At 36.0% G+C, this 18040-nt stretch overlaps 1 protein-coding gene across 1 annotated transcript in view; it reads right to left on the reverse strand.

Moving 5' to 3' along the window:
• Positions 1 to 18040, reverse strand: part of USP37 (ubiquitin specific peptidase 37) — a 66157-nt gene that overhangs the window by 20328 nt on the left and 27789 nt on the right. Inside the window, exons 9-17 of the mRNA XM_080933386.1 lie at positions 17533 to 17617; positions 14695 to 14850; positions 11969 to 12100; positions 11712 to 11835; positions 10978 to 11168; positions 8458 to 8575; positions 7795 to 7874; positions 3047 to 3211; positions 1377 to 1442 (exon numbers count right to left, since the gene is read on the reverse strand). Coding sequence (XP_080789512.1) covers positions 1377 to 1442; positions 3047 to 3211; positions 7795 to 7874; positions 8458 to 8575; positions 10978 to 11168; positions 11712 to 11835; positions 11969 to 12100; positions 14695 to 14850; positions 17533 to 17617 — 1117 coding nt within the window. The remainder of the gene's footprint in view (positions 1 to 1376; positions 1443 to 3046; positions 3212 to 7794; positions 7875 to 8457; positions 8576 to 10977; positions 11169 to 11711; positions 11836 to 11968; positions 12101 to 14694; positions 14851 to 17532; positions 17618 to 18040) is intronic.

The following is an 18040-nucleotide window of genomic DNA, read 5'->3' on the forward strand; positions in this document are numbered from 1 at the left end:
ATGGTCTTGAACTCCTGAGCTTGCTGCCTTTCCCTCCCAGGTGCTGAGATTACAGATGTAAGCTGCCACAGCCAGCTTTAATTAGCTTTCTAGTTATTTCTGATTCATGCTCATCAAGCAAACCTTGACATGTTTTTTTAAATTAAATACTTTGTTGAAGGGAGGGTGATTCCTAAGATGTTTTTATCATGGTCAAATCTGACAAAGAACAGAAGGACCGATGTACAGTGTTTAGAACTCAGCTTAAATTTGATTTGCATGATGTGTCTTATAGACCCTAGTCACCTTTTATTAACCAACTTTCAAATTCTCATCCCAGTAGGACAGATGCCAAGGTACAATATGTGCAAAGAAACCATCTGTTTCTTGCAACCACTGTGACCTGATACACAAAATACAGATTAGTGACAACAATATTTACAGAAGACAACTTGCCTGTAACGGTGAAAAGTGTTTGTACTATAAATGCATCACTTACTTAAAAAATTCTTTTATTAAAGTTTATTTTAATTTTTTGTGTCTTGGTATTTTTCCTGTATATATGTCTGTGTGAGGGTGTTGGATCCCTTGGAAATGGAGTTCCAGGCAAGTATGAGCTGACATGTGAGTGCTGGGAACTGAACCCTGCCCCTTTGGAATGGTATTGTTCACTGTATCTGGAGAGCAGGCAAGAGTATTCATAATGGTACCAGTTCAGATTTCTACTCATGTTAATCATCTGGTTTTATAATACTAAGAAATAGTAACAGGAAGGAAAATGTCCTAAGTGTCATTTTATGGTTACACAAGTCCCAAACAAGCATTTAAAGAACAAAACTGTGTTTTTCTTAAAAAACAAAAACAAAACAAAACTTTGGGAATGAAATTTTTAGGGAAAAAAGGTCTAATCAAGAATTTCCAGTGAATTCTTAAAGGAAGTACAATTTGGTCTTTAAAAAATTTAAAACTGCAGAATAGTTGCATTCTAGTGCTTAGTTTCTGTTTCTGTTCAGAATTCTCCCTGTAAGTGTCAAAGAGATGAGTTAGCAACAGGTGGGGTTCTGTCTGTGTCTACCTGTGAGGAAGGGTGTTTCAGACAGGAGTTATTTTATCCTTTTAAATCTCACATCAGTTCTCCAAAGTTTTAGGATGAAAACATCACTTATTAACAAAGATAATTTAAGAAATTTAAAAACAAAATTCTGGAATGTTTTTTGATTGCTAAAATTTGTGCCCAGATGCTATCTAAGTCAGACTCAAGGACATCCCCAAGCATTAGTAATGCTGAGCAACTGGCATGCAAAAGAAATGAGGAAAAGGGGTGGGCCACCTTAGAGATTCTGGTGAGCCAAGTCCTTAGAAAGACAAAATTTGTGTCCATAAGAAAAACAACTCACTTTGAAGATGCAGAAGGGCTGGTGATGCAGGAATTCACCATTTGACAGGCTCTCAATGGTCTAGAACTATCAGAAAATTGGAGAATATATAATGTATACAATTGTATCATTAAAGGTAGATGTTTTAACTGGTAAAGTTAAGTATTATACCCTAAAAGTCTCTTCGTATCCCCTCCTGAAAAGCAAACAATATTTTAAAATAATACTAACAATACCATCTCTGGCTCCTTGCTCTAATTATTGAAATAAACAGCTTTGCAAATGAAGTCAACACATGAGAAGAACTTATGGGAAAACCATCTCTTCTTATTTCTTTATTTTTGAACAATAAAATAATAATAGCTCTCAGTTTATTGAGATTTCCTAGATGGCAAGCATCGAATATACTACTGCACTTAATGGTCACAGCAGATTTTCCCACAGTAAGGCTGAATTTTCCAAGGTCTTAAAGCCACTAAAACTGCATTAAAATACAGCCAGCTTTATTACAGATCATTGATCACAAGATATGTAATACCGTTAGAGGGACTAACAGCTCTACCATCAGAGGGCAGTTTGCACCAAGTAAAAACACTTCAAATAAAAGCAGAAGGAAAACCAATTACAAACACTAAAGGCTCTCTAGGCACATGTTTTGCTAGTAGACCCTTGAGGACTTTAGTGTGTAAACTTATGTGATGTAATTTATAAATCCAAGAGAAATACATCTTATGAAATTGCATCAATTAAATTTCCATTTATTTTCTGTAATGCTTAACTGTAGCCAAGAAACTGTCCTTCCTTGTTCTTTTTGGAAACAGTATTATTATATAACTCAGGGTGACCTCAAACTTTCTACATAGCCTAAACAGGTCTTGAAGCATCCTTTCTGCTTCAGGCTGAAATTACAGACATATGCTACAACACACAGCAAGGCTTGGCCTCTTAAATTACCAACCTCAGTGAAATTAATGATTTGAATAAAATTCTCAAAAATTCTCTTCACTGTTATAGCTCTGTTATAGGGCTTTATGATTCTACCAAATTACTGTTCAAGAGTGAAAAATATCTATAGCATAGATTCTAAGTGGAGCAAGCATGCAGGAATGCACCACATTTTGAAGTCCACATGCATGATGATAAAGACAAATCTAAAGCAGAGGGGAGTTCTTTTTTTCTAAAACACTTCTAGGATTCTCTGAAGTTATTCATATTGTACATAATTTACAATAAAAAATTTTTGGGGGGGCTATAACATTTAATTTCTCAAATTAGCATGTTCCAAAGAGCTGAGACATTTATTAAGAACATTGATTTCAAGCCCTATTCAGATCTATTAAAATAGAACCTATAAAGAAGAACACAGAAACAAATCACTAAATTTTACTTAAATTCTCAAGAATGCCAAATGGTCTTTTTGGTGGGGAAAGGGGGTATTCTAAAAGAGTAGCAACACTCCCTCAAAAAAGTACCATATTACGAGACGAATCTATTATATTTGGAAGACTTCTGCATAAGTATCTTTTTTCCAATTACTTCTATCAGATAGCATTTTAATATTAAAGCTCCAAAATAATAAAAAAATGAAAATCTCCTTTTGGGTTGAATTTTTTTCCTGACAGTTGTTACTGAATTTGGTCAATCTGAAATATTATATTTTAAAAGTAAAGGTACAAAGCATGGTCTCTTACACTGCCATATGTGCATTCCACCCAAGAGTAAAAGGTGGCTTTGTATTTTCAGTGCAGTGAGATGATAGGGTCAGGTATCTTGGAATGATGACTTGTTGTCCTATCTTGTTGTTAAGCGAGAGAGCCACATTGAAGCTGTATCGTTTCAAATGAAGAATGAGGACCCTGAAACACAGAAGAGAATGACTCTGCTAATTCATGTGGAACATAGACATCTTTCTTATAGTAATCACTCTAATCATGTCAGACAAATTTTCACTTACAGAATGCATTTGGTCATGCACTTTGGAGGCAGAGGCTGATAGGCCTCTATAAATAAATAGCATTCAGCCGGAGCTACGTAAGCAGACCTGTCTCAGCCTCCTACACACACACACACACACACACACACACACACACTTGGCCAAACTAAATATTTTAAGGAACACTTACTAAATATTTGCCATGTAGAAAGGTGTTAGGATAGATACAAATAAAAATCTTGAATCCAGTGAGTAATGAAGTTTAGATCAAGTATGTATGAAGCTCCTAGGAAAATTACCCATCAATAAACAACACACAGTAGGAAAAAGAATAAAAATTTTAAATATGTCTATAAATCTTTAGTTAACCTTAAATTGTTTACTTGACTATTATACATTTAAAATAGGTTATATATAATTATATGGAAAAATGTCTTTTAGATTATATATTACATAGTAACCCTTTTGCATAGTGGTGAGCCAACATTATTTCAAGAAATTTGTTTTTGATAGGATCTTAACATATAGTCCTGGTTTGCCTGGAACTTTTGATGCAAACTAGGCTGGTTTTGAATGGTGATAATTCTTGTTTCTGCTTCTTGAATGTTTGATATCTTAGGTACATGACATCACATCCAGGTTTTGCTGTTGACAGACTTCGCTCTGTATTCTAGCTAGGTCTTGAACTTATTATATAGCCTTGACTGGCTTTAAACTTATCGTAATTCTCCTGCCCTAGATTCCCACAAGCTATGATTAAAACATCAGTCAACTCCCTGGTATTTCAAGATTAGTTATTTTTATATATTTTAAAGATAAGTGTCTCATGTGGCCCAGGTTGGCTTCAAACTTGTTATGTAGCTAAAGACAATCTTGAACTTCCATTCTTCCCATTTCCGTCAAGTATTAAGACACCTGGGATTACAAGTGCATTTCACTGTAAGGTTTTATGCAGTGCCTATTTAAGGTTTTGATTTAAGGTTTCCTCCATGCTAGCTAGGTAAGCACTCTTTCAACTGAGCTAATTTCTAATTTTCTAGCCCTCAAGATTATTCTCTTATTTTAACACACACACACACACACACACACACACACACACACACACACACACGAGATCCATGCTGTCCATATAGAAAACAGGGTAACTGTGAGTCGGTTCTCTCCTAACAAATGGGTCCTGGGGAACTGAACTCAAGTCACCTAGCTTGGCAGCAAGTACCTTTATCCTTTGAACCACTTTGCTGGCCCTACCTATCTTATTGTAGAAGCACTTTCTCTAGAGAAAACTAAGGAAAAATAAAAAAACTTCCCCACTAACGAAAGCATTATATAAAACATTTGCATGGCCATCTAGTCTGAGTCTGAAAAGACTTCTAGCTCTTTAGAGACACTTTCTTTTTGTTTAGTTATTTCTACTGCAAGGTAACTGTCATCTAATTTCATCTAACTTTTGCCTGATGTATTTAAAGCCTGTAAGAACTTCATTTTTTCCCCTTGTGTTAGTATCTCTGAGGCCATGACTATTCTAGAACTTACTTACCCTGTAGCCCAGGCTGGCCTTGAACGCAGAGATCTGCCTGCCTCTGCCTTCATTTGCTAGGATTAAAGGTGTCTGCCATCACTGCCTGGCAAGCTTCAAATATTGAAACTCAAAAATCTTATATTTAAACTCCAGTATGGGTAAAAAAAAAAACTGTCTCCCCTTAGAAAACTATCTGTTCTTTCTGTACAGGCTTCTATTATAGAAGCCACAAACTGAACAATTAGCAAACTGAAGTTACTGATTACATTTTTCTTTATGTGGGATAAGGCTCTAATTTTACAACTCAGAAGACTGAAGCAGAAGAACTGTGAGTTCAAAACCAATCATAATGACTTACTGAAATCCTTCCTCAAGACAAAAACTTAAAAAGACTGTGGTATAGCTCCTGAGAACTTTTGCTTCCAGTGTATAACACCCTGGGCTAGATTTCCAGTATACGCCTCCCCACAAAAGCTACAATTTATGGCCTAATTTACAATGTAAAAGGATATACTGATCCAGTTGTTAAAGAGCGGAAAACTGATGCCAAACTCTAAAATATTTAACTAATGCTTCAAAGACCAAATAAAGGCAACATGAAAAGAATAGGCAATTACCAAAACTATGAAGACGAGTCAGATTAAAGTGACAAAGGCACCAGGCCTTTCAATAATGAAAGGAGAGGGCTGGGAGGCAGCACAAGGCAGAGAGCTTAGCCAATGAGGGCCTGATTTCAATTCCAGCAGCAGAAAGATAAAACAGATAATTAGACCTGTAATTCCAGCACTGGGAGCCAAAGACAGGAGGACTGTTCCAAACTGAAGGCCAGTCTGGGCAACACAGTCTAGGCAACAAAGTAAGACTGTCTTTAAAAACCAAACCAAGGCCTAGACTCAGAGCTACCTCTCTTCCCCCCAAAAAACAAAATAAAAGTAGATAGTTGTTTGGAAGGCTGATAATTAGTATTTGAGATTCAGAGGCACCCATTTTATTTAACAGGTTTAGAACAAAGTAACACAATACAACTATACTACTGGGGGAAAAAGAGATTTCTTTTTCTTAGTCCTTCCCACACCCCAAGATAGGGTATCACTGTGTAGCTCTGGCTGTCCTGAAACTTGATCTGTAGACCAGGCTGGCCCCAAGCTCATAGAGACCCACCTGTCCCTGTCTCCTGAGTGGTGGGAGGTGGGATTAAAAACAAATACCACTGCTTGGCTAATTTGACATTTTAAAAAAAATTTTATGTGCATGGATATTTTTCCTGTATGTTATGTCTGTTTATCACCTGTGTGCCTGATGTTGGAGGAGTCAGATCTAAAAGAGAATCAGATTCATGAGAATGGAGCTACGGGCAGTTTTAAGCCACCATGTGGGCTGGGTGTGGTAGCCATACCAGCACTTAGAGACAGGTGGATCTCTGTTAGAGCCCAGCCTGGTTCACACAGTTCTAGGACAGAAAGGGGGACATAGAGAGATCCTAGATAAACAATAACAATAAATCCATGTGGGTGCTGGGAAGACCATCTGGAAGAACAATCTTAACTGTTGAGCCATCTCTCCAGAACCACCTCAGTAATTTTAACTGCATGCAGTTAATGAGAGTAGTAACCAATATTTTGTCTTCAATTTTTTTCCCTCCCTATTGCCTCATAACATTCATAAAGACAGTCCCTTAAATTAAAAACAAAAAAAAAAAAAAAAAGAAAAAAATCAATATGGTTACAAATTATATAGTAATTTCTCCAAAAACTTATTTTTGAGAAAGAAATGCATTATAGAACATAAAAGAACTTTCCCCTGAGGTCTAGAGTTCCAGAAACTACATTTACAGAAAACCGAATAAAGGCAAGTAAAGCTTTCTGGTGCAGACAGAGTACCACATGAATATTTAATGTTAATAACCATCTGTCTGTAGCAGAGATCTAATCTTGGAAAGCTTTAGAAGCTGTCTTATAATAACATCATAATTTCTACAACTAGTTTCATCTTATGTTTACATACTATCAATGTAATGTAAACTAAGGCAGAAAATTAATCTTATGATTATTGGAAATCTACTAACTTATAAAATCCTTGGAAAAAGAAATGGGAAAATGAAGTAAGTGCTCCTCTGTATATATTGTGTCTGCAGCAGATTTTTCCTGATTTATAAGAGAGGAAGGGAGACTATAGAAAAACAAATGACATCTGACCTAAAAATTAAAAAAAAAAAAAAAAAAATCACATATGTTCCCAAATCTGAAACTTTTATTGGAACTTACAAAATGCTACAGTGAAAAATTCCATACCTACTTTATATAAGAAGATATAGGTTAAAAACACAGTGACATTAAAAATAGTATGTAAAATTATTTTTAGATTATGTACAATGTACATATAACATGTAAATGAAGTTTGGTACTTAGATCTATATACATTCCAACCCTGAAATTTCATTACATATATACAAATATTACAAAATACAAGACATTTGTGGCTCAAGCATTTCAGAAGGGATACTCAAACTATGTAACTTACAATATTACTGAAAGGAAATTTTAGAGTCAGTATAGTGTTACTAACTGCATTTTCCTTTTGTTATCTTCCTGAGACTCAAAGACCACTTTCTCCACAGTATTCCAAGTTTTCTTTTACATTTTAATTTTTTATGTATGTGGGTATTTTGTCTGGATTACCAACCCTTGGAACTGAAGTTGATGGTAAGAGCTATAAAATTGGTTCTAGAAGATGAACGTAGGCCCTCTGCAAGAGAAGTTGATGCATCTAACCACTGAGCTCTCTCTCCAGCCCCTCCTCTTTTTCTAGGTAAGCTTTCCTGATATTTAATTCATAATGTTAAGCAACACTCAAATATGTTTGCTTGCTTATTGGGTTTAGGGATCAAATCTAAGCCCTTGTACAGATAAGGCAAACACTGTATTCCTAAACTGTATCCCCACTGGTTTAGCAACATACACCTTTTAAAAGGCAGTCAAATTTACCTGGGCAGTCTGTTAAATTTGTGCCTGACAAGAGCACACTTTCCACCACACTTTTCACAGGAGTATTCAAGTTCTTCTGCCTATAAAAAGATAAGAGAGTTTTAAATATAAGGATGAAGCTGAATTGGCATTAGCCCACTAAATGCAAATAATCTTTAGTTTTACTAGTTCAGTGGAATGACAAGTTTTAGCAAAGGCCATTCAAATGCTTCCTAGTCATACTTAATTACCAAAAAAAAAAAAAAAAAAAAAAAAAGTCTAAACAATTACTACTCATTTAGACATAAAAGATATTTAAGAGCTTTAATTGAGCCTATTAAAAATGTATATATAAATAGCATTTATAAACACCTTCTTTTGGGCTGGAGAGATGGCTCAGTGGTTAAGAGCACTGACTACTCTTCCAGAAGTCTTGAGTTCAATTCCCAGCAACCACACGGTGGCTCACACCATCTGTAATGAGATCTGATACCCTCTTCTGGTATGTCTGATGACAGCTATGGTGCACTCATATATAATGAATAAATAAATCTTAAAAAAAAAAAAAAAAAAAAAACTACCTTCTTTCATTAGTTTTTCCTCTGCCCTGACAAAGCCTCAACTTCAAACACAATTATTTATAAAATATAAAACAGAGTTATATGAATATATCAAAGATATTACCCTAAAGAAAAGATCAAGAGAATCTTGAATTGAACGAGGAGGGAGTGGTTTTTTCCTCCGAGGAAGGTCAATGGAGAGGTCGTTAAACTGTTCTCTTTTGGGAATAGTTTCACCACATCTGTAAGGATGAGAAGAGATTTAGTGTAGAATTAGAAACATAAAAATACAAATGTACTTGATACCTTCTTCCCCTACAAAGCTTATGGTTCAACATACACAAGAAGCATAATATGATCTCTATAGTTTTCTTTCATACAGAAGAATCTCTCTGATTTTTAGTAAGATAAGCCTTCTGCTTCTATATCTAGACTCAGATTTAAAGAGCTTGTGGGATTTGCCCATATACATATTATCTCCTATAAAAAAATAATTCGGGCTGGAGAGATAGCTCAGTGGTTAAGAGCACTGACTGTTCTTCCAGAGGTCCTGAGTTCAAATCCCAGCAACCACATGGTGGCTGACAACCATCTGTAATGAGATCTAATGCCCTCTTCAAGTGTATCTGAAGAACAGCAACAATGTACTTATATATAATAAATATTTAAAAAACAATTCAAGAGTAAGACTGGTAGTGTTGGTTCTATTAGCAAAATTTCTGTAGTCAGATAAAGTCTTATCATCCAGAAAAATTAACAGCTCATAGTCATTGTAGAGTTTATACACACTCAAAGGACATACAAAGGCAAAGATCACCTTAAACCCTGCCTGAGAGAGAGGCAGTACTTAATGAATGAAAAATGCATTCTTAGGACTTTTTCTTTAATCATGGCAGAAAGTTACTGTGGCTAAAAGTTGAATATTAAAAGTACCAAAAAGACAAATGAAAAGCATTAAGCTAAAATTACCTTTAAAAAACTTGGTAGTATACTACTTTAAGGAGGCTGAGGCAGGCAGATTTCTGTGAGTTTGAGGTCAGCCTGGTCTTGAACTGAGTTCCAGGACAGCCAGGGTACACAGATAAATCCTGTCTTGAAAAACAACACCACCACTAAACCACAAAAAACAAGAACAAAAAAATTTTCTTTTGAGCAGGCCTGGTTCTTAGGTTTCATTACCAGCACCTACATAGTAGCTTACAATCAGTCATCCATAACTCTAGTTCTAAGGAGATGTGACACCCTCTTTCGACCTCTGCCTATATATAGATACACACAGGCAAAATAGTAAGATATATAAAATGAAAACACTTAAATAATTTAAAAACAAAACAAAAGAACAAAAAACTTTTTCCAGCCAAGTCCAGTGGCTCACACCTGTAAATCCAGTATTTAAGAGGCTGAGTCGGGTTCTGAATAGTTTGAGGCTAACATAAGCAACACAGCAACATTCTGCCTTAAAAAAAAGAAAGGAGACAGAGACAGAGAGAGAGAGAGCGAGAGAGAGAGACAGAGAGAGAGAGAGAAAGAGAGAGAAGAAGAAGAAAAAAATCAGGCAGGTGTGGTGATTAATCTCAGAACTCCAGAACTCAGGAGGCAGAGGCAGATAGACAGATCTCTGTGAGTTTCAGGTCAGCCTGGTCTATAGAGCTACTTCCAGGATACTCAAGGCTACATACACACCAAAAAGCTCCACCTCACAGTTCCCAATTACCCAAAAAAGAAGATGAGGAGGAAGAGGAGGAAAGCAACTCCAGGCCAACCACAACAACACAGAGACTGTCTCAAAACAAAGAAATAAATGAAAAGCAATCCACCTATCAATTAACCATTAACTATTAAGTTAAAATAAAAATGTACCACAGCTGGTCATGGTGGTGCATTCCTTTAATCTTGGCACTTGGAAACAGAAGCAAGCAGATCTTGAGTTTAAGGCCAGCCTGATCTATGTGGTGAAACACTGTCTCACAAGACTAATAACAACAAAAACAGATTTCAAAAACTATTTCAATTATTGCTAAAGAAAGACAGACTAAGGAACCAGAAAGATGGGTCAATGGGTAAAAAAGCTTGCTGCAAAAATGTCTAATAATGAGGGCAGAAGAGATGGCTCAGCCATTAAGAAAACTGGCTGCTGTTCTTTCAGAGGATCTGGGTTCAATTTCCAGTACCCAAATGACAGATTACAACCATTTGTAACTCCAGTTCCGGGGGATCTGGCATCCTCAGACATACATACATTCAGGCAAAACACCAATGCACATAAAATAAAAATAAACAGAATATTTAAAAGAAACTTAGCCTACTGGGTATGGTAAAATCTGAGTTCCAGACCAGCCCGAAAGGTCTGATAAATCATATGAGACAGCACTTGAAGGCCAAGACAGGAAGATGCCAAGTTCTAGACCAACTTGGGAAACATAGTTAAGATTGTTCTAAAATCAGTCTTACTTATATCAATCTTACTTACTTAATACAAACCTTAAAGAATAAAAGGCTGGAAAAAAAAGTGTTTTGGTAGAATTTACGGGTTTGTATTTTTCCCATGGGAAAGACAAATAAGTTTTGGTTGTGACAAGAAAAATTTTAGCCAGTTGCCATAAAGGACTAAGGAGGGGAGAAAGTTTGCTTAGAGATTACGTACGCTTTACAGATAATGGAGTGCTGAACCTCAAACTCCAAGTTTGTAATAACAGGGCAAGTGAACACTTTGGTAGCTGATGTATCTGGTGAATTTTCTTCTCCAAGGACAGGTTCCATCTTCCAAGTTTTATTCAGTTTTTCCATATCCTCCTTCAGCTGATCTAAGCATTGACTTAAAAATTCATGAGCATCCTAAGAAAATGATAATATGTGCCATCAGGCAAAGCATTTCTTGTCAAGATAGCTTATTAAACTGTGACTTACACAACTGCAATTTATAAAACACCTAAAAGTCTAAAGGTAACTGAACAAGGCTAGTCTCGTTCTGATAAGGATTTGGAATACTTATATCTTTTGAATAAACATAAGTGAGGAGTGTTGGAGATTTAGCTCAGCAGAAGAGCAGTTGCCCTGCATGTTTCACTCCTAGGGTTCAAATACCAGCACCATTCTCCCAACAGCTGGGAGGTAGAGGCAGAAGACCAGCATTTCGATTATTCTTGGCTATAAATATATAAATCTATCATGTTTAAGACTTGGTTGTGTGAGATACTGTTTTAAAAACCAACCAACCAACCAAAATAATAAAATACATATAAGAATCATACTGGAAGTTATTGTAACTCCTTAGGTTTTCCCATCTAAGGTGACCACATTACACAAATAATTTAAAAACTAAGTTAAAAGCTAATTTCAATTTTTTATATCTAAAAACATTTAAAATTAAATACTCACATTTTGGACATAGCCAGAGAATCTCTCTGCAGTAGCTGAAATAGCATTTTTAACCTTCTTAAGTAGTTCTTTTTTAGTCTCTGAATTTGAAGTATCTTTTTTAATAAGCAGGTTTGCAAAGCGTCTGATAAGAGACAAGATTAGCATATTTTAAAAACATTCAGTGGCATATTAATAACACATAAAAATGTTACTGTCCCAAATTCTATTATTAAAAAAAAAATCAATGAAGTTATTCAGTAAATATATGACATTACCTGATAAGTGCATTGAGTGGAATTTTCTTCCATGGGATACTTTGTTTAAGCAAATCATTTGCAAATGACTGGAGTGAAAACAGAGATTGTAAGATAGCATTCATATAGCACGTATTTCCCAAATTGGAGAATCTGGAAATGAAAGAAGTGTTTAAAGTATGTTCAGCAAGCATAAAGTTCTCCATTATGCATCAGAAGCAGCTGTAGGGCCTGTTAAACTACATATAACTGGACTGTTTCTGACTCAGTATTGAAAATGTGGGCTACAGGGAAACATGCTGCTACTGCTGACATGGAGAAACTGCTTTGACAACTGTATAATCTAACCTTCCTACACAAACTTAAAATGAGGCATCATTTCCCCATCAATTTATATTCTTTGTATAATAAAAATCATCCCTTTATTTATATGCAGTAAGATTTTACTTCCAATACACCAATGGCCTCTTTTTGGTGCCAGTCTATGCAAAATTTAGTGATTACAAAATTTATCAATCTTTTAATAATTTAATAAATCTTGATTTTGAACCAAATTTACACAGCCTTTGCCTACATGTAAGTTATAGAGATTTATCTGTAACTTCTGGTTACCTAAAAGAGTTTAAAGATACTGAATTTATTCCTAATCACAGATATGTGTGTGTCTGTGTTTGAATATGTATACTTGTGTGCAGGTACCCTTTGGAGGCAACTGGATTCTCTGAAGTTGAAGTTACAAGTAGTTTTAACAGGGCTGATGAGGGTGCTGGGAACTGAACTCAGGTTTTCTGAAAGAGCAAAAATTGCTCATGATGGTTAAGCCACCTCTTTAGCCTGGTTTGAAAACTTTTACAACAGGTTCATCTGATTCTATTAGAATTTATTCTTGTATATATTTAAAAATTACTATCTCTTAAAATTGCTATTTTAATAGTGCTTCTAAATTTCAACAATTTGGGACCTTTTTTTCTATCTGATGATCTGCCTACATACATATCAATAGTTTATTTATGAATGAGACATGGTCTTTGACTTTTACTATAACTTAAATCCTTGACTCACTGCACCTTTTGTAATATTTCTAAAGGACAATAGTGGCTCATGTCTTTCTTTGATCACAGCACTTGGGATGGGAAGGGAAATCTTTGAGTTGGAGGCCAGCTTGGCCTACAGAGTGAGTTCCAGAACAGGCAAAACTACACAGAAAACCCTATCTCAAAAAAAAAAAAAAAAAACCAAAAACCCAAAACACATCTCCAACATCAATCTTATTTGAGAATGTTTAATTTTAGTTCAAGTTTACTGACAAAAACCACTAGTTCACTTAAGTTCATAAATGCTTTTGAATCGTCATCAACCAACATATTTTAACATTTCTCACTTTCCTTTTAAATTAATTAATTAATTTTAGATGTATAATTGCATCAAATCCCTTTATAGATGGCCACGAGATTGTCAGGAATTGAACTCAGGACCTCTGGAAGAGCAGCCAGCTCTCAACCTCTAAGCCATCTCTCCAGCCTCCATTTCCTGTTATTTTGTAGGGAAGTAGCCTTCTTTCTTACATTCCAGTTTTGTTTGTGGACAGGATTCTAAACCCTCTTTAGTTAATTTAGTTAGTAAGGTGAAGTCTGAATGTAGATCATAGAGGTGGTAACAATAGGAGGGAGGAAAAGGAGCAGGTATGTCTTTCTATCCTTTCATTTTAGCACTTGGTCATTGGATTTTCTGGAAGTGATTTCTCTCCTTTGCTAGTGTTTCATCATCCTTACACATTAGTATTCATATAATTTCTTAAGCCTTTTATCCCAACTGTGAGTATCCACAGGTTTAAGCAATGGAAACCAGGAGCGCAGTAGGAAATGGGTTTGCCTATACACTTAGATATGTATTAAACATTTGTTTCCTAGTAGAGTTGAAACAGAGGCTTCTTTTATCTATTTCTTTGCACAGCTCCCCCCCCAGCCCCCCCCCCCCCGTGTATGTGTGTGTGTGTGTTTTTGTGTGTGTGTGTGTGTGTGTGCCTGTTTTGGAAGATTTGTACAATAGAATTAGGTAGTCTCTAACCTTCAAAAGTTTCTTTTCTGTTTCTTTTCCATTAGGAGTCTTGGGATAAGACCTAAAATGCTACAATTCTTAAGAGTTCTGAAAAGAGGAAGATTTATTTCTAGAGATAGGTATAGACATTATGTAGCAATGAAAGAAACACTGGAGGAGCCTGGTAATTCATGAAACTGTGTCAACAGAGTAGCACAGAGCAGAACTATAAAGTACATAAGAGGAGATGACAGGAAAAAGAAACAAAGATCAGTGTAGAGAGAGAAGGTCTCAAAATGGGATAGGTAAGCCATTAAAAGAATGCATCCTAAAAGAAACCCATTAACATTATAAGAGTACAAGTGTCATGCTTTATACCTATAATCCTAGCAGCTTTTGGGAAGTACCTGAGTTTAACTTGAGCACCCACTATTATTTATTACCACATTATGATCTCATTTTTGTGTTATATATATATATATATATATATATATATATATGATGATGATAAAAGTAACTCAACAGTAGGCCAAAGTATACAGTTAAAAAATAGTCACTGTTTCCTTTAAGATGATATTAGAGAGATGACAGATATGACCTAATTTCTAAATATTTTACAACTATAATAGGAATTTTTTCTTATATTGATATCCACAACAAATGGAGAATAACTCAACTGAATCACTTTGTAAGAAAGAAAGTTTACCAACCCCTGCAGCTGCTGTTGATGGGAGGAAAGGGGCACTCTGGGTTTGTTCCAGCCCGTGTAATCCTGGTTACACCGCAGTTTTTTAACAGATAGAGGAGTTGGCTGAGGAAGAAACCCCAGGCTTCTTTTGGCAGGAGTCTGGCTTGAAATATTACACCTAAAAACAAACAAACAAACAAAAAAGGAAAATAAAAATATTTATTACTACCTGTTCTCTCTAGCAGAGTCAGAGAAATCAATGTCTAAGGGAAAAAAGTCTCAAACGGGCACTTAGGAGAAAAATTCTAATTAAGTTTATACAGGAAACTTAAGAGCCTTATGCACATGCCTTATAGTCATTCAGTAACTGTCAATAAAGACAAAGAAAAACAAAACATAAAGCTGAAGTTGTTTCTGTATTTGCCCTATAAACTACACAGTCCAAAGCTAATGGCTTGAGAAAAAAGTTCCCCTTTTCAGCTCTCTTCCATGCACTTTGTGATGTCACATCAGTTTAGCTAGTCTTGGACAAATTCAGGCCATATATTTTCTTCACTATTCAAATCACATCAGAGAAAATATTTAATGTTTTAAAGAAAGATGTTAAAAGTTTATGCTTGGAGAAAGAAATAGGGGTATTTAAAATTCTCCTATATACTTTGATTATTTTCCAAAAAGATTAAAGCAATTTTTATTTCATTCAATGAGAAATTTCTGTCCTCATATTTATATTATTACAAGTATCATCTTTACCAGTAGGCAGCATGTGACTTTGTTTCTATTCTAACTTGCATTACTAATTATACTTGAAGGTGAACACCTTTTTTATATGTTTCTCTAAATGGCCTATATTACTAAGGTTCCCCATCCCCCCCACCCCCAGGGTCTCACTATGGATCCCTGCCTGGCTTTTTTATGTAGACCAGGCTGGCCTTGAACTCACTGAAATAGGCCTGCCCCTGTATACAGGGCACTCAGATTGCAGATATGCACTACACCACCATGCTGAACAAATACAACATTCTTTGTCTATATCCCTGAACTATAATTTACTCTATTACGAACATCTAACTCTTCTTCTTTTGCTACAAATGTCAATCTGCTTTCTTTTTAAAGTACTATTTTGCTCATGTTAAACTTTCTGTTTGGTTTTGTTGTTTTTCAGGATAGGGTTTCTTTGTGTAGTTTTTTTCTTTCTTTTAGCTGTCCTGAAATGTGCGTGTTAGAACAGGCTAACTTTGACTCAGAGCCCCACCTGCCTAAAATTTAAGATGTTTGTTATAACACTTGGCTCCCATGTAGATCTTTAAAATAATATCTATTGTTTCTCATTTGTTGATGCTTTTCAACATGAGGAGTTTCAGCATTTTCATTCATTATTACTCTGACAATATCCTTGACTTTATTCTTTTTTCCCAGAGTACTATTGTGATAGAGAATTCCCAACTAAGTCTCTTAGTTACATTTACATTTACTGTTCTGCATTCTGTAACACTGTCTTCATGCCTGGTTACTATTCTTCCCACAGCCCTTTATCCTTTATTTTTGCAGAGGATTTTATATTACAGTTCCTAATTCATTTTTAAAAATAATATTTACATATTAAAGTTCTTAATTATTTTTTAAAATAACATTTATCTGTGAGTCTGAGAGCACGTACATGTGTACAGCTCTTGTTTAGGGGGTCAAAAGACAATCGGCAGGAGTCAGTTCTCTTTGTACTAGGTTGGTCCTGGGGCTCAAACTAAGGTTGCAGGGCTTGGGAAAAGTGTCCTTACCCAGCAAGCCATCTTACTAGTCCTCATAATTCCTCATCCAACTCAAGTAACCAGATACCACTGAAAGGCCTGGTTTGTAGCCTTGCTTTTTCCTCAGGGAATACCAGGAAGAGAACACCACATACACTGTTTACATGCATGCTTGGAACTTTGGAAGAGGGCGCCAGTTTTTCTGAAACTGAAGTTATGGATGGCTGTGGACCACCATGTGGGTACTGGGAATTGAGCTTGGGTCTTCTGCAAGTGCAGTACATGTTCTTAACCACTGAGAAATCTCTGCAGACCCCATAACCATACTTTTGAGAGACTTGCTACGTAGCCCTAGCTGGCCTGAAACTCACTTTGTAGACCAGATCAGCCTTTAATTTGTGGTAATTGTATTTCTTCTTTGCTTCTTGGAGGGTTACAGGCATGCACTATCACCCCTGGCTGAAAATTAAAATTTTGAAAATTCTTTCTGATGAAAGAAATATATTAACCTTCAGCTTTAAAAAGAAGATTTATTTATTATATCTAAGTACACTGTAAATGTCTTCAGACACACCAGAAGAGGGCATCAGATATCATTACAGATGGTTGTGAGCCACCATGTGGTTGCTGGGATTTGAACTCAGGACCTGTGGAAGAGCAGTCAGTGCTCTAACCATTGAGCCATCTCTCCAGCCCAAACTTTAGCTTTTTAAAAGGAAAAAAAGTGTTAATTTTTGGAAGTAAACTTTATTACTCCATAGGAGACAAAAGCGGTTCAAAATGCCCCCAAAGGCTTTAACAGGACCATGCTGGAGAGGACAGAAAATGCAATGGTCAAAAGTGTCAGTCAACATGAGCAGCATCAGTATAAATCTTTCCAGATCTCAGTTTACTATTGTTGGACACATTTCAAAGCAGATAAAAACTAAAATATTTCTTGAGAATTTTCTACCTAAAGTGTCATGATGTTACCATCAGAATTGACTCTGCTCTGCTGTGCTTAAACTAGGGCATTAGCTAAGAGTATAAAGAATAGCCTGTTTCATCACTCAAAATTCTGAAGCGGGAGAACCCTTCAACTTCTATACTCGAATTCTGTAACTAACGCATACCTGTCCAGGTTAGTGCCACCAGAAGAGTAGTCCTTCGATCCAGCTCTGCTCCCATAAAATGAGGATGACTGCAGAGGTAAAATCCCTACAACACATGAAAGAACACTTAAGGCCTATCTAATAAGATTACACAATTTATATTTAACTCTATTCTTAATTCACGCCCATCCCGAAGATCAGCACTGTGAAGAAAAGTGTCCCCCTGCCTGAAAGCTGTTCAAGGTCCTCTTCTGGCTTCTGATCCCTTTCCTCTTTTTTCCTTTGAAAGTTTCATTCATGTGTATAATGCAGTCATTTGACTCCCTCTTCCTTGCTCTCACTCTTCTTACCTTTGCTGCTAACACTCCTCTCTCCCAAGAGGTGCTTGGGAAACTCCTACTCTGACTTCTGTATAAGACCAACTGGTTAGTTTTTTTCCAGACAGAGTTTCTCCATGTAGCCCAGGCTGTCCTAGAACTCAGAGCTCTGCCTGTCTCTGCCTTCTGACTACTGGGACTAAATGACTGCC

The sequence above is a fragment of the Micromys minutus genome, assembly GCF_963924665.1.
Source record: "Micromys minutus genome assembly, chromosome: 19".
Classification (NCBI taxonomy): Eukaryota; Metazoa; Chordata; class Mammalia; order Rodentia; family Muridae; genus Micromys; species Micromys minutus.